Genomic DNA, 22,989 nt, shown 5'->3' with positions numbered 1-22,989 from the left:
ATAGGAGCATAGGAGGCTCAGGGATGACCTTACAGAGATTTAAAGCATTGGCAGGATTGATGGTCTGAATCCTTATATCAGTGCAGGAGAGTCTAGAAATAGAAGGCACATGATTAAGCTGAGAGAGGAGAAATTTAAAGGAGATTTGAGAAGTAAAACTTTTACACAGATATTGGTGAATAACTGGAACGAGCTGCACAAACGAGGTAGCAGAAGCAAGAATAATTACATTTAAAAGGCATTTGGACAGGTACTTAGATAGCAAAACCACAGAGCACAATCCCACAAGTGGGATTAGAATAGATAGGCATTACAGTTGGCATGGACAAGGTAGGCCAAAGGGCCCATTTCTGTGTTATACATTTCTGTGATTCTGTGGTGAAGTGACAGCCAGCTGAAAAAGACTGTTTATTGCAATTAAGCTAAAGTGTTGAAGCTTGATTCAAGGATGAGTGAGAAAGTTTTAGCAGGCAAAAATAATTTATATCTGTGCAAAGTTCTTAAAATAGTAAAATGTACTGAGTTTCTTCACGATGGATTGTAATATAAAATCTGTAAACTTGTAGTTGCAACTGATGGTAGCCAATCTGGCAGAAGTGCTCACCAATCACTAATGTGATGACCTTCTATATACAGGCAGTCCCCGGGTTACGAACGAATTCCGTTCCTGAGTCCGTCTTAAGTGGGATTTGTACGTAACTCGGAACAAGTACATCCGGTATTATTTAGTGTCAGTTAGTTAAACACTTGTCTTAATATATAGTATATATTTTTACCTTTCTATGCATATAAAACACTTAAGAAATGTATGTAGTCCAATAATTAAACCACTGCGTTGCTTAGTAATAATTGTAGCTTTCATCAGGGCAGGGCCTTTCGCATGCTCCATTATTCTCACTTTATCCTTTAAAATTGTTTTGATCGTTGACTGACTGTAGCCTAACACTTTTCCAATGACCGATGGCGTTTCAACTCTTTCCAAATGCTTTATTATTTCCACTTTATTTTCAATAGCGATTGCTTCCCGTCAACAGAACAGAAACAATGTGGGCGGCAGGTCCTGACCTCCGCCGGGCCCTAAGGACCACCGCACTGAATTTCCCCAGGTCCTAAAGTCCACTGCACTGAGACAGGTTAAATGGGACAAGTGGGGGCTGTGCTGGGTTTAGGTATTTGATCTTCCACAATATTCCGCGTGGAAATTTAAATTGGAGGTAGCAGTGGGTTTTTTTTACTAGGTCGAGTTGCGAGTTTGACATCAACCCGGCACGGATGGTACGGGAGTCACTGGATTGAACTCGGGAACCTCCGTTCTCGAGCCTGGCGCTGATCTCACTGTGCCACCAGCTGACAGGAACGGTGGGGGGGTGGGGTGCAGGGTCAGGGTGAATCTTGCTGAGAAAAATTTAAGCCAAATACAAATTTACACACTCAACACAGTGTCAATGGCAATGACTTAAAATGGCGGATGGCGTTCTCCTTCCTCGGTTCGTAAGTACGAGTTGTCTGTAAGTCGGACGTTCGTAACTCGGGGACTACCTGTACTCCATGATACTCAGCATGTAATCACCATTTTCGGACATCCTGCCATAGAGATGGCTACTCTTTGTTGGTAATCCAGTCAGCAATGCCATTTATCAACTCAACAATCAGCAGAAAGGACCTGAAGGTCTTTGTCCTGATATCTAGTAATTAGTCTGCTAGTTTCTGTTAACTTCAAGTGCTTTGGATTGTTCAAAAGGTTTTGTTTACTTTTAATTGTATGAAACTTATCCAAAGCTGCAAGCTGTGGATCTTGATATACTTCCATATCTCTATTTACATGGAGACTACTATTATACATAAAATTTGAAAAATAAAATTTGGCAATGAGCTACTTTGTCTTTCTGTTTTCGTATGTAATATGAATCTAATCAGTAAGAGTGAAGTTATTTACAGTGGGTGCTGCTTATTACTATTTACATTATTACATACTATTGATTAAAGAGAATTAAATTCTAATAAATTCACTGATGAGACATGCAGAATAAGAACATAAAAACATAATAACATGAGTATGCCATTAAATTTCTCAGGTCCACTCTATCATTCAATGAAATTCAAACTGATATATGATGAAACTTCAGACATTAACTATACTTTGTACCTACTTTTTATATTTTAGTTAACAAATTCCCACAGACTTTGAACTCAAAATTAATATTGACTTAGAATCAATTGTCATTTGTGGAAAACACCCAACTTCAGCTCTCGACTGACAAGATCAGGAAGCTAGAACTGGAGCTGGATGCACTCCGGACCATCCAGAAGGCTGAAACCCTCATAGATGAGACTTCTAATGAGATGATCACACCCAGAGTGCAGGCTTCAGTAGTAGACGGGTGACCAACAGAAGAATAAAGAGAGTAAACAGTTTGTGCAAGGTTCCACTGTGACCATTTCCCTCCTTCCCATTTGGATACTGCTGGGAGGGAGGGGGAAGACCTGTCAGGGCACAGCAACAGCAGCCGCAGAGCAGTGGCAATGTAGCTGGCTCTCAGGATCAGCAAGGAAGGATAAAGTCAAGTAGAGCGATAATGATAGGAGAAACATAGAAAACATACAAACGATACAGGCCCTTCAGCCCACAAAGCTGTGCCGAACCTGTCCCTACCTTAGAACTGCCTATGCTTTACAGACAGACAGACATACTTTATTGATCCCAAGGGTACCCATAACCCTCTATTTTTCTAAGCTCCATGTAGTCATCCAGGAGTCTCCTAAAAGACACTATCGTTTCCACCTCCACCACCATCGCCAGCAGCCCATTCCATGCACTCACCACTCTCTGTGTAAAAAACTTACCCCTCTGTACCTACTTCCAAGCACCTTAAAACTATACCCTCTCGTGCCAGCCAATTCAGCCCTGGGGAAAAGCCTCTGACTATCCACATGATCAATGCCTCTCATCATCTTGTTCACCTCTATTAGGTCACCTCTCATCATCCGTTGCTCCGAGGAGAAAAGGGCGAGTTCACTAAACCTATTCTCATAAGGCATGCTCCTCAATCCAGGCAATGTCCTTGTAAATCTCCTCTATACCCTTTCTATGGTCTCCACATCCTTCCTGTAGTGAGGCAACCAGAACTGAGCACAGTACTCCAAGTGGGGTCTGATCAGGCTCCTATATAGCTGCAACATTACCTCTCAGCTCTTAAACTCAATCCCATGATTGATGAAGGCTAATGCACCGTATGCCTTCTTAACCACAGAGTCAATCTGCGTAGCAGCTTTGAGTGTCCTATGGACTCAGACCCCAAGATCCCTCTGATCCTCCACACTGCCAAGAGTCTTACCATTAATACTATATTCTGCTATCGTATTTGACCTACCAAAATGAACCACCTCACATTTAACTGGGTTGAACTCCATCTGCCACTTCTCAGCCTAGTTTTGCATCCTATCAATATCCCACTGTAACCTCTGACAGCCCTCCACACTATCCACAACACCCCCAACCTTTGTGTCATCAGCAAATTTACTAACCCATCCTTCCACTTCCTCATCCAGGTCATTTATAAAAATCACGAAGAGTAGGAGTCCCAGAACAGATACCTGAGTCCACTGGTCACCGGCCTCCATGCAGAATATGACCCGAAAGTCAAAATAGTTAGGAGGATAGATGTGAGATTCTGTGGCCATGAAAGAGACACTAGGTTGCTGTGTTGCCTCCCAGGTGCTAGGGACAAAGATGCCTCAGAGCAGCTTCAAAATATTCTCAGGGGGGGGGGGGGGGTGAGCAGCCAGAGGTTGTGGTGCACATTGGCACCAATGACATACGTACAAAGGGGGAAGAGGTCCTGCGCAGTGAATATAGAAAGTTAGGGAAGAGGCTGAAGAGCAGGACATCCAAGGTAGTAAACTCTGAATTACTCCCAGTGCTATGTGCTAGTGAAGACAGGAATGGTTTTATAGTACAGAGGAATGATTGGCTAAGGAACTGGTGTGGGGCAGGGTTTCAGGTTCTTTAATAATTGAAACCTTTTCTGGGGCAGGGACAGGATGCTCCTAAACTGGAGAGGAACCAATACACTGAGTTCAAAGCTGAATGACAACTCCTGCAATGTCGCTGGTTCTAACCTGTATTGGATTCATCAGCTGTGTGGTGAGGAGGAGTCTGCTGCATTGGTAACAGCTTGCTCTCCATATTGTACTCTCCTGGTTTGCATATCGACCCACTGCAACAATACAGACTGCTATAAGACGCAACATCCATAGTCAACCACGATTAATGGAAGGCCTCAGTACTGGTCTCCCATTATAGAAAGGGTGTTGAGGCTTTGGAGAGGGTTAGGCGTGCCTGGATTAAAGGGCATGTACTATAACGAGAGGTTGGACAAACTTAAGTTGTCTTCTCTGGAGTGACAGAGGCTGAGGCGAGATCTGATAGAAATTTGTAAGATTATGAGAGCCATGGATAGAGTAGTCAGGCAATATCTTTTTCCAAGAGGTTGAAATGCCTCATGCCAGAGGCCATGCATTTAAGGTGAGAGGGGATAATTTCAAAGAAGATGTTAGGAGCAATTTTTTTTTACACAGAGTGGTGGATATCTGGTATGAGCTGTCTGGGGTGGTAGTAAAGGCAAAAACATTAGAGTCTTTTAAGAGATAGGCATATGAACGTGAGGAAAATGGAAAAATATGAACATGTATACGCAGATGAGATTAGTTTGGATCGCCATTTGATTTAATTGGTTCGGCACAATACTGTGGGCTGAAAGGCCTGTTCCTGTGCTGTACTGTTCTATGCTCTATGTTCTATGACATCGCAGTTTCAACAAAGCGCCAATTACAATCACAAAATGTGGGGGTGAAATTTTTAACTTTGGTAGGAAGAAATGTAAATTATGTTTTAAAAGATGAGAAATATTTCTATTCAGAGAAATCCCCAAAAGATTTGGTGTGCCATTGCAGTAAACAGTTAGGACAAAAAAAAAACTTTGTGTAATTTGGTGCTGATGTGGAAGTATGTCTGGCTGTAATTACAGGACTTCAATGTACTATAAACACTGTGGAGCTCTCTTTATCTAAAGAAGAATATACTTCCAATGAGAGCTCACTAGATTGATTCCTAGGATAAGAGAGTTTCCCTATGAAATGATGAAAAAATTCCATTGAGTTTAGAAGAATTAAGATGATGTCAACAAAATATATCAATTTCTTCAAAGGGGTGGAAAGGTACAAGCAGACAGGATTTTATTCCAATTTAGGGAACCCAGGTGCAGGAATCAGCTTTTTGGGATTGAGATTGGGAATTGTTTCAGAAGGTAATAAATCATTGGAATTCTCAATTATAAATTTACAAGGTAGAAACCTATGGTGTATTATAAATTTACAAGGTATACACCTTGGTGTATTAAAGGATATGGTGAAAGATGGAAAGTGAATCTCAAACATGATCTTATTGATTGAGAGAGAAGGCCCCCTTAGCCTGTAGCTCATTGTGCTCTCCACTTTCTTCTATCTGGTGGAAAAAGACAGAAAAGACCAAGGCCATATGAATGTCGGGATAAGACTTTAAGCAAACTGTTGCCGAATCAGGAACCAATATAGATTAGTTACTTTGTACAATAGAGACCAGCAGATGGATAAGATGTAAACTATGGAAGAAAAGCCATGAAAAGCCAACTAGGAGAGAATTAGGATATGCATAATGATGCAGGAGATATCAGTGGAGAAAGTCCGAGACTCTATGGCCAGCTGAGTTAGAACAACTGAGTGCTTGAGATATTACTGATGGAGTCCTGGGCATTATACTTGATCATTTCCATTGCCACATTCATTTATAAAGCACTTATAAATTTATAAAGGGTACTAGGATATTTCACAGGAACAGTATTGTGGCGCTCCGGGGGCATGGTTGACAGCTCGCTGCAGCATTCCTAGCAGCCAGCACTACTTATTGTTCTTGTTTAAAAATGTGTTCATGGAATTATGGTGAGATATTCAAGTTCATTCGTTGTTCCGTTTTACCTCTGGTTATACACTTATTCACTTGTGTGCTTGTGGGTCACCAGCCTCACAACCAGGTGGTGCGTGAGGGAAATGGCACTCAAGACCTCCAGCAGAATCCCTCAGTTGTTGGGCCATTTGGGTGAAGAGCAAGGCCTATACGTGGACTGTGTGGTGGAGGGCATCAGATGTCATGCATTGGTGTACATGGGGTCAACCATCACTATCAACCTTCCAGGTGTCCTCCCCAACACAGACCAGCCATCCCCGCCTGAATGGACAATAATGGCAGTCCAGCTGGCTGTGGTCACTGGCAACTGTGTAGCGATGAGAGGAAAGAGTGCATCACAGTGGAGCACAAGGTGTGACATCTGGAAATCCTGCATCATTAGCCTGGACCTGCTGTCCCGCTGGGTGGGCGTGTGGAGATATGCTGGGGTCAACACTCTACCTCTCCAGCAGGGCAGCTCCAGGAAGTGGACCGGATGGGCACCCCAGTGCAGCTCACCATGCCCATTATCAGCACTGCTGTGATATCCTCCAGCAAGACCATCCAGGCAGTGCGAGAACTGTGGCAGTGAAACAGCAAGGGCTTGGATCAGGACCAATGGCAGCAGCTGAAGGACTTCCTGGACCATTGCCTCCATATCTTTGCAGCAAGGACTGCAGATGCACAGGGCTGGTGCAACACCACATTAACACCAGGGACACCCAGTCCATTTACATGCAGCCCATGACCTGGCCCTTGCCAAACGCCAGGCAGCAGAGCAGCAGATCAAAGAGGTGGTAGTGGCTAGCATTATCGAGCCCTCCGACAGCCCGTGGGCAGCCCCAGTGGTGTTGGTCAGGAAGAAAGATGGGTCATGGTGGTTCTGCCTAGACTATCACCTTCTCAATGCTGTGACCCAAAAGGACTCCTACCTGCTGCTTCAAATTGATGATGCCCTGGACTGTATTGTGGGTTTGACCTGGTTAGGCTCTCTCGATATCCACAGTGGCTACTGGCAGCTGGATCTGGTCCTGGAGACTCCACCCATGACTGCCTTTGCCATTGGCAAGAGCAGTGGCACTTCCAGGTAGTGTACTGTTTTTGTGCACTTTATGCAGTCCTGTGTAGGTCTGTAGTCTAGTGTAGCTTTCTCTGTTGTTTTTTTTATGGAGTTCAGTCTAGTTTTTGTACTGTGTCATGTAACACCATGGGCCTGAAAAACGTTGTCTCATTTTTACTGTGCGCTGTACCAGCAGTTATGGTCGAAATGAAAATAAAAGTGACTTGACTTGATGTGCTGGCTCACATTTCACGGAGTCACTGCGTCATCTGTTTGGACGATCTCCTGGGGCAAGCTGTCGTTTTTGATGATGCTCTGAGGAACTTGGAAGTGGTCTTTGCTGCCATCCGCTAGGTGAAGCTACACTTCAACCCTGCACAATGCTGCCTGCTGCCCCACCAGACAGAGTTCCTGGGGCATGTGGTAAGTGTGGAAGGAGTGGTGACTGACCCAGAGATGGTGGCAGTGATCAGGGATTGGCCTACCCCGCCCCTCCCCCATCTGCGATGTCTCCGAACTTTGCAGCTTCCTAGGTCTGACATCGTATTACTGTCGCCAGTTCCCTGCACCAGCACATGGAGATGAGAAGGCCCATCATCTGAACTGACACCCGTGCTGCTGCCTTTGATCAGCTCCAAGCCCCTGTGCTGGCGTACCCTAATCCAGCACGCCTCTTCATTGTTGACACAGCAGAGTGCTGTCACAGTAGGGGACCAAGGAGGACGTTTTATGGTGTACTTCAGCCACTCTGAATGGAACTATTGTGTCACCCGCTGGGAGCTCTTGGCTGTGGTCCAGGCCCCCACCACTTCCGCCCCTTCCTCTTCAGCTGATTGTTCCTACTTCATATGGACCTCGCGTTGTTGACCTGGCTATTGAGCCTCTGCAGTCCCAAGGCGCAGCTGGCACAGTGGCTGGAGACTCTCCAGAACTATGGTTTTGAGATACAGCATCGCACCAGGGGGCATCAGAGCAATGTTGATGCCCTCAGCAGGAATGGAGCCAGGAGCAAGAGGCGGTGGCGGCACTTCAGGTGGCAGCCGGCACTGAACACCAGCAGCTGAGTGGTGAGCAGGAGAGTGATTTCATGCTGGCCCGTGCGAGGGGATGGTTGAGAGTGGGACAGTGGCTGGAGTGCACAGATGACTCTGTCCTGGATCCAGAGACCAAAGCCCTAAACCCTCAGTGGGGCACACTGGAGGTGCGCAACAAGCTGCTGTTCCGGGGCGCCACAGTGGTGCAGTCAGTGAAATGGAGGGGGCTGGCATTTTCAGAGTTGGGCAAGCTGTGCGAACGATTCTGTTGGCCTGCGAGCAGGCAGGATGTGGAGCTGTTCATGCACTGCTGCAACAGAAGGGGCCAGGCTGCCAGTCTAAAGTGCTAATGCAGCATTAGGGCTGGATACCCCGAACCCCTTCCCCCACACCAACACCAGGAACTGCTACGTTCTAGTGGCCATGGATTACTTCACGAAGTGGCCAGAGGTGTACATGGTCCTGGACCAGAATGCTACTACCAACGCTGAGGAACTCATGGAGGAGTTCTTCTGTCATTTTGGTGCCCCTGAGGAACTCCACAGCAAACTGCCGCAACTTCAAGGCACAGGTGTTTGGCAAGGTTGGGAATCACCAAAATGCAGCCCATTCCCATTCATCCACGAAGTGATGGGCTGGTGGAGAGCTTTAAGCACACCCTAGCTATGCAGCTTGCCATCCTTGTTAGTCAGCAGCAGCACGATTGGGATTGCCACCTACCTTTATTATTGTGGTCATACTGAACAGCAGGTCAGGAGAGCACCAGGTGTACGCTGGCTGTGCTCATGTTCGGGTGGGAGATGTACACACCGGTAGATCTGGTGTTTGGCCCCCCTCCTGAGCCAGAGATTCCTGGAGAGGCCAGGTTGGAGTTCCTGCAGCACCTCAGGAGTGCCTGTGGGCTCAGCAGAAACAAAGCACAGCTAACGGCTGCCAAAAATGGGCTTATGATGTCCACAGCGGGTGAGAGGACTTTACTGAGGGTGACCAAGTATGGGTCTACTCCTCCACCCAGAAGAAGGGACTATCCCTCAAGCAGTTACCCTCCAGCACCGCAGGCGGCAGCGTCGACCACCCACAGGGACATTGGGGATTCTGAGGTTGCCAGGAATGGCTGACCCCTCAGGTGGGGGCAGTGTGGCGCTCCGGGGGCATGGTTGACAGCTCACCACAGCTTTTCTAGCACCCAGCCCTACTTATTGTTCTTGTTTAAAAATGCATTCGTGGAATTGTGGTGAAATATTCAAATTAATTTATTGTTCCATTTTAGCTTGGGTTATACAGTTATTCACATACGTGTTTGTGGGTCAGCCTGATTGTAACCGGGGTGTGTAATAATCTTTCCCCCCACCCCCCACCACATCTGTATGTGACTGAGTAGTTCTCTCTCCAGGTCATAGTACTCGGTGTAATGTATTGTGTAAGTATTCGTAGGTCAGAGTGCGTATGACGTCAGGACGGGGGTTAAGAAAATGGAAGTCTGTTGAATAAACGTGGTTGTTCAATCTACAGTGGTGTCCGAGTCACATCAATACTACATGGTGTCAGAAGAAATCGCGGGACAAAAAAAAAGGAGTAAAAGATGTCACAGTTACAGCCACTGTCAAGTTGAAGCCTACGAGGTAATCTTGCTGAGAATTGGAAGACATGGATCCAGCAGTCTGAGCTGTTTGGCACTGCTAACGGTGTAGCTGAAAAGACGGAGAATGTGCAAGCGCTACATTTCTGCATGTGGCGGGGGGAAGAGGCAATAAAAGTTTGCAACACTTTTGTCTTCCAAGATGATGAGCAAGATAAAATTGAAGTGTTGAAGAAAAGTTTCAAGATTACTGCAAACCGAGAAAAAAACCTACCGTACATCCGACACATATTTTCACGAGGGCTGAAGGACCGATAGAGACCATAGACGCCTATATAACAGATTTGAAGAACAAGGCAAAAAACTGTGAGTTCGGACAACTGCATGATTCTTTAATACGTGACAGGATTGTATGCGGCATACGAGATGATCAAGTGAAAGGCAGGCTATTGAGAGAGGCGGAGCTTACATTAGAAAAGGCGATTGATGTTTGCCGTGCCAGCGAGATCACGTCAAGTCAGGTTAAAGTGCTCAATGAAGAAGCTGAAGTGCACAAAATAAAAACTGTGAAAACTGACAAGAGTAGGACAAAGCCAGCTCCACAGGATGATCAAAAGGAAGTTAACTGCAACGGATGTGGTTATAAATATGGATACAGAAAATGTCCAGCCTTTGGTCAGACATGCAAATTATGCAGGAAAGAAAATCACTTTGCAAAGGTGTGCAAATTGCAGGAGCACGCAAGGAAAATGCATGCTGAGGGCAACAGTGACATGTTCATTGGCACAGTTGAAGTGGAACAGGAGGTATGCATCAAAAATATTGACAATGCAGAGATGGAGGATGAAGATGATTGGACTCAAGATCTGATGTTAAACAGGAGGAATGTGACATTTAAGCTTGACACTGAGGCGAAGTGCAATGTAATGTCAGCAGAAACATTCAACTCACTGGACATCAGAGGAAGACTGAGAAAATCCACCTGCAAGCTTGTTGCATATTTTGGCCACAAGACGGCGCCATTGGGAAAGAAAACACTCACCTGTGTGTACAAAGGACAAAAACACAAGATAGAGTTTGAGATAGTACAGCAACATGTTCCAGCAATACTGGGCAAAGCAACATGCACAGAGCTAGGCCTGGTGAAGCGTATCTATGGTGTTGAAAAAGAAAATGACATTCTCAAAGACTTTGCTGACTTGTTTTCTGGATTAGGATGTTTACCAGGGAAACACCATATCCAGATTGATCCAACTATTGCACCAGTTGTGCATGCCCCGAGAAAGATTCCAGTAGCTCTCAGGGATCGAGTAGTGGAGGAGCTACACAGAATGGAACAGATGGGAGTCATAACGAGACAAATAGAACCGACCGACTGGGTGAATAGTATGGTGACAGTGGTCACAGAAAAAAAATTAGGATTTGCATGGATCCACAAGATCTCAACCGAGCCATCAAAAGAGAGCACTATCCTCTGCTCACGGTTAAAGAAGTTGTCTCCCGCATGCCTAATACGAAACACTTTTCGTTATTAGACGCAAATCAAGGTTTCTGGCAGATCAAGCTGGATGAGGAAAGTTCCAAATTATGCACTTTCAAAACGCTCATAGGGAGATGTTGTTTCCTGCGTCTACCCTTTGGGATTTCTTCTGCATCAGAGGTCCATGGCACAAATGATTGAAGGCCTGGGCGGGGTGGTCAACATCATAGATGATTTGCTGGTATGGGGTGACACAATTGAGGAACATGATCAGAGACTGAGGAAGCTCCTAGAGAGAGCACGTGAGTACAACCTAAAACTGAACAAAAGTAAAAGTAAGATCAGAACTACAGAGATCAAATACATAGGTCACTTACTCAGCGCTGATGGGCTAAAACCAGATAATGAAAAGGTCAGGGCTGTGGTACAGCTACCACCACCCGAAGACAACCAAGCACTATTGAGGTTCATGGGCATGATACAGTATCTTGCCAAGTTCATTCCCAACTTATCAGAGGTCAGCGCTCCACTTCGAAAGCTACTAGAGAGCAACACTGAATGGCATTGGGAAGACGAACAAAAGAAAAGTTTTGACACATTGAAGCAGTCGGTTACCAATGCACCAGCACTCAAGTTCTATGAAGTCAATAAACTGGTGACGATGTCTATGGATGCCAGTTTGGATGGAATAGGAGCTGTTATACTGCAGGATGGGAGGCCTGTGGTGTATGGATCATGAGCACTTACGGACTGTCAACACCGATATGCTCAAATCGAGAAGGAATTACTCGCTATAGTTTATGGATGTGAGAAGTTCCACCAATATGTATATGGCAAAGAAATCCAGGTTGAGAGTGATCACAATCCACTTGAGAGCATCTTCAAAAAACCACTTCATCAAGCTCCTATGAGGCTGCAAAGGATGCTTCTCAGGCTACAGAGGTACACTCTCACAGTCACCTATACGCCAGGAAAAGAACTGCACTTCGCTGATGCTTTGAGCCGTGCTTACCTCAAAGAGCAAAAGGAAGAGTTGCTAGGAAAAGAGTTAGAGGTCAACTGGGTTACACCTCAGCAACCCATCTCTGAGGAGAAGTTGAAAATGTTCAGGAAAGCAACTGCAGATGATCCTGAAATGCAAATGCTAAGACACATTACAATGAATGGATGGCCAACAGAAAGAAAAGATGTTCCAAAGGAAATGCAGAAATACTGGACATTTAAAGAGGAAATCAGCTATGCATCAGGACTGATGTACAAAGCAGCAAAACTCATCGTACCAAACCAAATGAGACAGGAAATGCTCAACAGAATTCATGAGTCACACCTGGGGACAGTGAAATGTAAAGAAAGAGCAAGGGATATTCTCTATTGGCCAGGCATGTCAACTCAGCTAGAGGATATTGTGTCTCCGTGTAAACACAAAGTATACTGCAGATGCTATGGTCAAATTAAGACGTACAAAAAAGCTGGATGAACTCAGCAGGTCGGGCAGCATCCGTTGAAAGGAGCAGTCAACGTTTTGGGTCGAGACCCTTCGTCAGGACTAAAGAAGAAGGGGGCAGGGGCCCTATAAAGAAGGTGGGGGGAGGGTGGAAAACCAATCAGAGGAAAGATCAAGGGGTGGGGCAGGGGAAGCAGGGAGGGGATAGGCAGGAGAGGTGAATCTAAGGGGAAAGCACTATGGGTAGTAGAAGAAGGCAGAATCATGAGAGAGGTGATAGGCAGCTAGAAGAGGAGACAGATGGGGGAAGGGAGAGGGAGGGAATTACCAGAAGTTGGAGAATTTGATGTTCATACCAAGGGGCTGGAGACTACCCAGATGGTATATGAGATGTTGTTACTCCAACCAAAGTTTGGCCTCATCATGGCAGTAGAGGAGGCCGTGTATGGACATATCCGAATGGGAATGTGAAGGAGAGTTGAAGTGAGTGGCAACTGGGAGATCCTGTCTGTTGTGGCAGACAGAGCATAGGTGCTCGATGAAGCGGCCCCCCAATCTGCATCGGGTCTCGCTGATGTAGAGGAGGCCGCACCAGGAGCACCGGATGCAATAGATGACCCCAACAGACTCACAAGTGAAGTGTTGCCTCACCTGGAAGGACTGTTTGGGGCCCTGAATGGTGGTAAGAGAGGAGGTGTAGGGACAGGTGTAGCACTTACGCTTGCAGGGATAAGTGCCAGGTGGGAGATCTGTGGGGAGGGACATGTGGACCAGGCAGTCGCGGAGGGAAGGATCCCTGTGAAAAGCAGAGAGTGGTAGAGAGGAAAAGATGTCCTTAGTGGTGAGGTCCTGTTGAAAGTGGCGGAAGTTGCGGAGGATAATATGCTGGATCTGGAGGCTGGTGGAGTGATAGGTGAGGACAAGGTGGACACGGTCCCTGTTGTGGTGACGGGAGGATGGGTGAGGGCCGAAGTGCAGGAAATGGAGGAGATGTGGATGAGGGCATCATTGATGACGGCAGAAGGGAAACGACGATTCTTAAAGAAAGAGGACATTTGGGATGTCCTGGAATGGAAAGCCTCATCCTTGGAGCAGATGCAGCGGAGACGGAGGAACTGGGAATAGGGAATAGAATTTTTGCATTTGGCAGGGTCGGAAGAGGTATAATCAAGGTAGTTATGGGAGTCAGTGGGTTTATAGAAGATGTCAGTGGACAGTCTATCTCCAGAGATGGAGACCAAGAGATTGAGAAAGGGGAGAGAAGTGACTGAGATGGACCGAGTGAATTTGAGGGCAGGGCAAAAGTTAGAGGCACACTTAGTGTCTCAGTGTGCTGTCTGTAATGAAAACAAAAACAGCAATCCAAGAGCCTTTGCTTCCCCATCCACTACCAGGAAGACCATGGGAGAAGATTGGCACAGATCTCTTTCACTACAATGGTGCAGAATATCTGCTTTGTGTGGACTACTATTCAAAATATCCGGAGATCACCAAGTTAAGTGACACATCCAGTCAAGGTGTCATTACCGCAATGAAGTCGACATTTGCAAGACATGGTATTCCAGATATTGTCGTTAGTGACAATGGTCCACAATATGCCACTGGTGATTTCAGAGGGTTCTCAGAAAGCTGGGAATTTCAACATGTTACTTCCAGTCCAGGGCACGCACAGTCTAATGGACAAGCAGAGAGAACTGTACACACTGTCAAGAACATGCTCAAGAAGGCACAAAGCAGCAATGGTGACCCGTACATTGCTCTGCTTGAATACTGCAACACACTGATTGAGGGTGTGGGGTTCTCTCCTGCGCAGCTGTTGATGGGACGTCTTCTGATGTCCAAACTGCCAACAACCACAACTCTACTGACTCCTGAAGGTAATGCTCAAGTACATGACAAGCAAATAAAGCAAAAGAGCTACTATGAAAGACATACAAGACAGTTGCCAGATCTGCATACAGGTGAAAATGTCAAAATACAGAGAGGAGACACTTGGCAACCAGCTGTGGTTGTGAACAGACATCAACAACCAAGATCTTTCATAGTTCGCACGCCGGATGGAAGAGTCTACAGGAGGAACAGGAAGCATCTGCTGAAGAGAGGCGAGAGGGAGTTTCCACGTACAGATGCACAGGACATTTCCACAGATACAGACATGGAAACAAACGACACCAAGAGTGAGGGGCGTGACGAAACGGCATGGCACAATGAAGGTGAAGGTTCGGCGTAGGCCGACAGAGGTGGAAATGCAGACCTCGAAGACACAGAGGTCACTTGAGAGATTGACACTGATGAAGGACAAGCACAGTCACAGTTGTATCGCACACGGTCTGGGAGACAAGTCAAACTTCCAGCTAGATACGGAGACTAGCTCTACCTACAGTCTCACACAGTTTGAGGCAAAGTCACACATGTTATAAGTTCCAAGGTGTGAAATAAAAGGTTTATTAGTTTATGTTAGTAAAAGAAAATATACTGCTGTTAGTATTGTAAGATTCAATGTCGAATACAGTGTAAGAAGTTAAGGGCTCGACATGTTGTGTTTTGTGTGTGTTGTAAGAAGTTAAGATTTCTTTTAGTTTATGTCATGGCTGTTGCAATGTAAGAAAGGCATACCTAGAGGCATTGTTTTGGTCATTCACAGTGTTGTAAAAATCATCTTGAGAAGGGGGATGTAATGTATTGTGTGAGTATTCGTAGGTCAGAGTGCATATGACGTCAGGACGGGGGTTAAGAAAATGGAAGTCTGTTGAATAACCGTGGTTGTTCAATCTACAGCCGTGTCCGAGTCACATCAATACTACTCTTGGTGTGTTTTTGTGCTTGTTACAATAAAAGCAGCAGGTGAGCTACACGAACTTCTCTTGTCTATCATCATGGACCAAATGCTCGCCACAGTATCAAGGAAAATGTGTAAACTGAACCTCACTGGAGATACTGAGGCACAGGACAAAAGTTTAGTCTTTGATGTTGGACAAAAAGTCAAAATGGCAGCAAGATTTTAAGAAACAAATGGAGGGAATCAGAAACCAGTTGAAGAATGGCATGGGCAACACTACTGGACTGAAAAAAATGATGCATCTCCAAATCAAACCTCACATCACATTTAGGGATATTATAGTCAATGTACCATTTCAACCATGTACATATATACAGACATTGCAGCATCCCCAAGCTAACTCCTCTCAGCAAAATGCATAAGTAACAAAAGAGAGAGAGAGAGAAGCAGCATTACAAAGAAAACAATTTAACAGTAAGGAACAAAAAAAACCTCCAGCAAATACAATCATTTAGAAAAATGGTTTGAATATTATTGATATTTAATTGCTTCCATACTTAAACTGTATATTTTGTATGCACATTAGTAATAACAAGAAAATGCACAGTTCACATGCTATTATTTTTAAAACCTTACTTGAAATTGCTGTTGATGAGGTCTTCACCCCATTTCATATCCTCGGAACAGTTGAGGAAACTATAGCAGCCATCGAGGATCATTTGGGTGTAGTTCACCAAGGAATCTTGCACAAGGTATCGGAGGGAGTCCTGGAGGTTATACTTGATCATTTCCATCATCATGTGCAGCTTGGACTTGCGATAAACCTCCCAGTTAGATTCACGCAAGTTAAACCAACCTTTCCGAACATCCCATAGGCTGCTACGTAGAACTTTCTTCAATGTGTTGATCCAGCTATCACTAAGAAATAATTGTATCTGAAATTCAATTTAGAACAACTAAGTTATAAGACCAAACATTGTATTACATGCAAATTTTGCATGAAAGCAGGAATTGTGTAGGTGGCCTAACCCAGTGTTGAACAAGTTCCCCTGGTTGGCATTTGCTATCTCCCTTGATGTCTAATGTATCACGTACATTTGAACAGGCAATACATGAAAGAAACTTGCATAGGATTCAAATTTACTAACTACCTTTAGCTCTATTGTCAAATAATAATACATGTGAAATATACAGTATGTTGATCTTCAGAGACTTAAACAATTTAGCAACTTTACACAGGAATTTAAGTGCAGATACAGACCATTCCAGATGAAGATCTATGACAACAAATACTTGTGCTCTGTACAAGCCCCACTTTATCATACGATTGTCTCACATAAAATGACTTTTACAGATATTTGAGTGGTCAATGTTTGTCAGAATGTCCTCAGAGCAAGACGTTAGGCTTTTGTTCAATGAGGATTACTCACTGCTTGGAGCCCATACCACTTGACAAAAGTTGTCAGGTCCCAGCTGGGGTTAAGGTACAAATTGGGGGGGGGGGGTGATGGGTTAATTTATCTGCATCTCAAAACACAAAAGAGGTGCAGGAGGACCTCAGAAAGCATGTCCAATCAGTGAATGGAAATCAAAAACACTGGAATTCTGTATTAAAACACTGAGAGGCAGCCTTTTCTCTTAGTGTGATCTAATGCAAAATTAGATATAGACTTAACTGCTTTTCATTTCTACACCTACAGAAATAAACAGGACCTTGGTGAACTGCAATAATACCTGCAGTAATTGCATAATTCAAGTTTTTTTCCCTCTGCCATTTATCTGAATTGAAATTGATTTTCTAATCTCTCACCCACTCAGCAATTCTATAAACATCCTCTTACATCTAGCCAATAGAACTTCAATATTACTGGAGAGCTGCTCAATATTTTTATGACCCTAACAACCATTTTTCTGGGGAAGGATCCCAAAATGTTAACTGGTTTCTCTTTCTACAGAAGCTGATTGACTGGCTGAGCTCTTCCAGCAGATTTTCTGTTTTTGTTTCAGAATCCAGCATCTGCAGTTTTACTTATTTTCAATTTCTAGCCACCCTCCTATCCAACAGAAAAAAAGGCAATATGTAGTGTGTTTTGACTCAGATTCAAATTTATTTATCACATATACATTGAAACATACAGTGAAATGTGTCTTTTTGCATTAACAATCAACACACCCAAGCTGGGGGCAGTTCACAAATGTTGCCACACATTCCAGCGCTAATATAGCATGCCCACAATGCTCGGCAGAACAACACAGAATGCAACAAGCAACAAAACAGCAGCAACAGGCCCCTTTCCTCTCTCCCACCCACCCACACAGATGGTCCTCCATCTCCAGAACAGCCCCCCAGGCTTCGACTATTAGGCTACAACTTCTGGACTTCAGTATCAAAGACCCTCAGGCTTTGGTTTTGTTCATCATCAATCAAATGGTTACTAAGATTAACAAAAAGAAATGATACCTGTGCATGTGCCTGGGACTGAATCTGTTCAAATTCTTCTAATCGGACACTTTTAATAAAGGTTACAAAAAAGAGAGACATGGCTGCCACTTTGTTGCATTCAGCTTTCACTTTACACAAGGCAACTATTACTTCTGGCTTCGTCAACAGAGTGTTAAAGGAAAATGCCTTTTTCTTTTGACTAAATGAATAATCTGGGAGTTGTACAAGCCCTGGAGAGAGAAAAGAACATCATCATTATTTTCATTACACAGTAGAAAGATGTGGTATTATTCCTCAAGGTGAAGTTGAGTTGTGTTGGAGCAGCGAAGGTGGATATTCTGTGTGGGAATGGGACGGAGAACTAAAGTGACAGGCAACCAGAAACTTGAATTCCTCTGTAGGGATGCTCCGCAATGCGGTCCCCAATTGCATTTAGATTGTTTACTGTTAAGAAGACTACATCACGAGGAAAACAAAATACTCTAAGTTCAAAGAAACAATTAAACCATGATTCCACCTGAAACTGCATTTGTGAACCTAGCTAGTGGGAAAAGAGGAGACAAAGGTGGGCAATCCCTGTGATTGTAAGGGGAGGGCTCATGGGAATGGGTATAGGAAATGGAAAATTGAAGAGTATCACCCATTATGAAAGTTTAAAATGGGAAGAAGTTTGATCACTTGTTCAAGCCGAACCTGAACCATGATGGGATATGTCATTTTAGAATAGGTAAATTGAAGTCGAGAAAAATATGGGAGAGATCTAGCAAATAGTTTAAATGCAAATAGAACAGAAAAAGTGAATATAGGAAAAAAAGAAAGAGGGAGCAAAAGATTCATTGAAAAGAAGGCTAAAAGATGACTAATTATTAAGTGATAGAAATCCTACTAAAATTAATTTAACCTAACTATAGTACAATATACAGTGTTTGTAATAAAATAAGAAAGTAACAGGCAATCACATGTTTGCAGAAATCATAAGTGGTCAAGTTAATAGGACATGGTTACAAAAAAAATTAAAGCTAGTAATTAAATATAGCAGTGTGTTGAATAGTACAGCAGGTTTCAAGGGGAAGTAACTATTCATGTTCCTATGTCCCAATATTTTATATTTAGAAAAAAAGACAGAGAGGGAAAATGGAGAGGTGCAGTATCAATATATTTTGGATAACAAATTGAATATAGGACAAATGAAGCAATTGTAAGGGAAATAACATTATAACATACATAGGTATATAATAAAGGATCAATCACATTAATAGGTGTAGGCTACAGACCATCTAACATTGGAAAAAAGAATAAGGAAAGAATTTGAAGAAAATAATGGAAATGAGTAAATAAAAGATTGTAAGTGGGAAGCTTCAATTATTCTAATATGAATTGGACATAAGATGTAGTAAACAAATGAAGGGATGGAGTTCCGCATATGTTTACATTCTAACCCAACATGTAAAATGCCCAACAATGCTTTTTATTAGGTCCAGTAATGGGAAATGAGCCAAAGCAGATAATTGTGATGAGGACAGGTGCATTCTGACAATTGTAGTGTAAGCATAATAACTTTATACCAATTAAGAAGAGATGAACATATTTCTTTTCCTTTGAGAAAGGTGGCTGACATGACCAAACAGAATCCATCATTATTGTATTAAGAGATCAATAGAAGCTGACCTTGAGCCTGGTAGTGCATGCTTTTGGACTTTTGTATCCTTGCCTAATGGATGATGAGAAAGGAGAATGTCTGGGGTAGGTAGGATCTTTGATCATGTTGTCTGCTCAAGGAAACAATAAGTGTAGACAGAGTATGTGGTGGGAAGGATATTTTTTGTGATGTGCAAAGTCGTGACCACAACTCTCTGTAGTTCTTTGTGGTTTTGGGCAGAGTAATTACCATAACAAGCTGTGACACATCCAGATAGGATGCCTTCTATAGTACAGCGATAAAAATTGGTGAGGGTCAAAGGGAACATACCAAATTTCTTTAGTGTTCTGTGGAATAGAGACGCGGGTGAACTTCATTGGCTGTGCCATCTGTATGGTTGGACCAGGACAGGATGGTGTACATTCCTAGGAACTTGAAGCTCTCAACTTTTTTTGACATCTGTACCATTGTTATAAACAGTAAGGGCAGCATGCTCCTAAAGTCAATGACCATCTCTTCCATTTTGCTAACATTGAGGGAAAGACTGTTGTACTCACACCATACCACTAGGCTCTCTATCGCCTTCCTGTTCACCAATTCATCATTATTTGAGATATGGCTCACTATGGTGGTATCATCTGCAAACTTGTAGATGGTGATAGAGCCAAATCTGGCCTTGAGAGTAAAGGGCTGAGGACATGGCCTTGTGGGGTGCCAGTATTGAGAATAATTGTGATGGAAGTGTTGCTACCTATCCTTACTGATTGTGGTCGGATGATCATTCAGGAAGTCATCAATGAGGAAGGGTTGCTGGCCCAAAATGTTAACTAGTTTCTGTTTCCGGCTGCTTGGTTGACTTGAGTTAGAGCATACATGGAAACTTCAGCACAGTACAGGCCCCTATGAGATTATGCTGAGCCAACCTTTTAATCTATTCTAAAATCAATCTACTCCTTCCTTCTACATAGATCTCCATTTTTTGTCATCCATGTGCCTATCTAAGAGTCTCTTAAATGTCAATAAAGTATCTCCCTCTACCACCACCCTTGGCAGGGTGTTTATTGCATGTACCCCCCCCCCCCCACTCTCTGTGTAAAAAACTTACTTCCGACATCTCTCCAATATTGTCCTCCAATCACCTTAAAATCATGTCCCCTCGTGTTAGCCATTTCCACCCTGGGAAAAAGTCTCTTCCTATTCATGTTATATATGCCTCTTATCATCTTGTACACCTTTATCAAGTTGCCTCTCATCCTCCTTTGCTCCAAAGAGAAAAGCCCGAGTTTGCTCAACCTAACCTCTTGTTCTCTAATAAGTCTGGTAAATATCCTCTGCACTCTCTCTAAAGCTTCCACACCTTTCCTATAATGACATGACCAAAGTTGAACACAAGACTGCAAATGTGTTCTAACCAGAGTTGTATATAGCTGCAACATTACCTTGCAGCTCTTGAACTCAGTCCCCCAGTTCTTCCAGCATTTATTTTTAATGTTTCAAACTGTAGTTTGCTTGGTTTTCCTGAGCACAAAAATTTTGGTGCCCGATTCCTGCCAGGCTGCGTGAAACTTTGGATCAGGATTCATTTTCTGCAAGTCTGCTAGTTCTTTTTCTAACATCAATATAGCTCAACTTAAGAAGTTAACTTTGAAAAGTTGAAGCTAACTTCAACTGGAGCTAGGCACTCACAATATTAGACCTCTGCTAGAGCTTCAACCAATCAACTATGCTGTTGTGCCAGCTGAACATTGAAATAATTGAAGCGAACAGACAGCAAGGGGGAATGCTACCTATATTGTAGTCAAGTAGTACAGGCTTATCATTTATGGCAATCCCTGAGCCTGTTTTTAAACCTCCACAAAGCTGATATATCTTCCAACTGCCAAATATAAAATGTTCCTCTCTCCAAAAGTCCTACCTAACATGCTGGAAATTTAAATAAATAAAATGACAAACACAGTGTTAATCAGTGAAGAGAAAATCTTACCTTTGCTTGGCACTTTAATTTCCTCTTTATCCGGAAGAGTGATGTAAGAAAAATGTTTGGGGTCAGACAACACAATTTTGTCAAAGGTAATTTTATTCATAGTGCGATTATAATCCAGATGAACTTCTTGTTCTATCTTTTTAAAATAGTTTGGCAATCTACAAAAATAGAAAGTGAACAACTAAAACATATCACAGAAACTTTTATTTAAAGCTTTGAATTATTTTACTCATGCTGCATTAGGGTAGGATAACATTGTGGTCATGTCACTGGACTAGTAATCTCTGATAGCAAAAGACAAAGTCAAATGTTTGGAGAAACTCAGTGTTTAGGTAATCATTTACCTTAATTAATATATGAAGAGTCAAATTAGGTTGGAAGTTCCACAACTATCAGATGTGAAGTGTTTCGAGAGGATCGTCATGAGGCATATCAAGACCCTGCTGCCCCCCTCAGGGGACCCCCTGCAGTTTGCGTACCGTCCCAACTGCTCAACAGATGACGCCATTGCCACCACCCTCCACCTGGCCCTAACACACCTGGACAAAAAAGACACATACGTTCGGGTGCTGTTCATAGACTTCAGTTCAGCATTCAACACAATCATCCCACAGAAACTGATTGAAAAGCTGAGCCTACTGGGCCTGAACACCTCCCTCTGCAACTGGATCCTAGACTTCCTGACTGGGAGATCTCAGTCAGTCCGGATCGGGAGCAGCATCTCCAACACCATCACACTGAGCACGGGGGCTCCCCAGGGTTGCGTGCTCATTCCACTGCTGTTCACTCTGCTGACCCACGACTGTGCTGCAACACACAGCTCGAACCACATCATCAAGTTCGCCGATGACACCACCGTGGTGGGTCTCATCAGCAAGAACGAAGAGTCAGCTTACAGAGAGGAGGTGCAGCGGCTAACAGACTGGTGCAGAGCCAACAACCTGTCTCTTAATGTGAACAAAAGAGATGGTTGTTGACTTCAGGAGGGCACGGAGCGACCACTCCCCTCTGAACATCGACGGCTCCTCGGTAGAGATCGTAAAGAGCACCAAATTTCTTGGTGTTCGCCTGACTGAGAATCTCACCTGGTCCCTCAACACCAGCTCCATAGCAAAGAAAGCCCAGCAGCGTCTCTACTTTTTGTGAAGGCTGAGGAACGTCCATCTCCCACCCCACATCCTCATCACATTCTACATTGAGAGCGTCCTGAGCAACTGCATCACTGCCTGGTTCAGAAATTGTACCATCTCGGATCGCAAGACCCTGCAGCGGATAGTGAGGTCAGCTGAGAAGATCATCGGGGTCTCTCTTCCCGCCATCACGAACATTTACACTACACGCTGCATCCGCAAAGGAAACAGCATTATGAAGGACCCCATGCACCCGTCATACAATCTCTTCTCCCTCCTGCCGTCTGGGAAAAGGCTACGAAGCATTCGGACTCTTACGACCTGACTATATGACAGTTTCTTCCCCCAAGCTATCAGACTCCTCAATACCCAAAGCCTGGACTGACACCTTGCCCTATTGTCCTGTTTATTATTTATTGTAATGCCGGTACTGTTTT

At 43.9% G+C, this 22,989-nt stretch overlaps 1 protein-coding gene across 1 annotated transcript in view; it reads right to left on the bottom strand.

Annotated features, from left to right (window-relative positions):
* The window catches only part of dnah1 (dynein, axonemal, heavy chain 1), a 367,482-nt gene that overhangs the window by 307,947 nt on the left and 36,546 nt on the right, over positions 1 to 22,989 (bottom strand). The window contains exons 9-11 of the mRNA XM_073072534.1: positions 21,423 to 21,580; positions 17,818 to 18,029; positions 15,993 to 16,291 (exon numbers count right to left, since the gene is read on the bottom strand). Of these exons, the coding sequence (XP_072928635.1) occupies positions 15,993 to 16,291; positions 17,818 to 18,029; positions 21,423 to 21,580 (669 nt within the window). The remainder of the gene's footprint in view (positions 1 to 15,992; positions 16,292 to 17,817; positions 18,030 to 21,422; positions 21,581 to 22,989) is intronic.

This window comes from Hemitrygon akajei, chromosome 19 (assembly GCF_048418815.1).
Source record: "Hemitrygon akajei chromosome 19, sHemAka1.3, whole genome shotgun sequence".
NCBI lineage: Eukaryota > Metazoa > Chordata > Chondrichthyes > Myliobatiformes > Dasyatidae > Hemitrygon > Hemitrygon akajei.
This window is presented reverse-complemented; position numbering and strand designations above follow the sequence as displayed.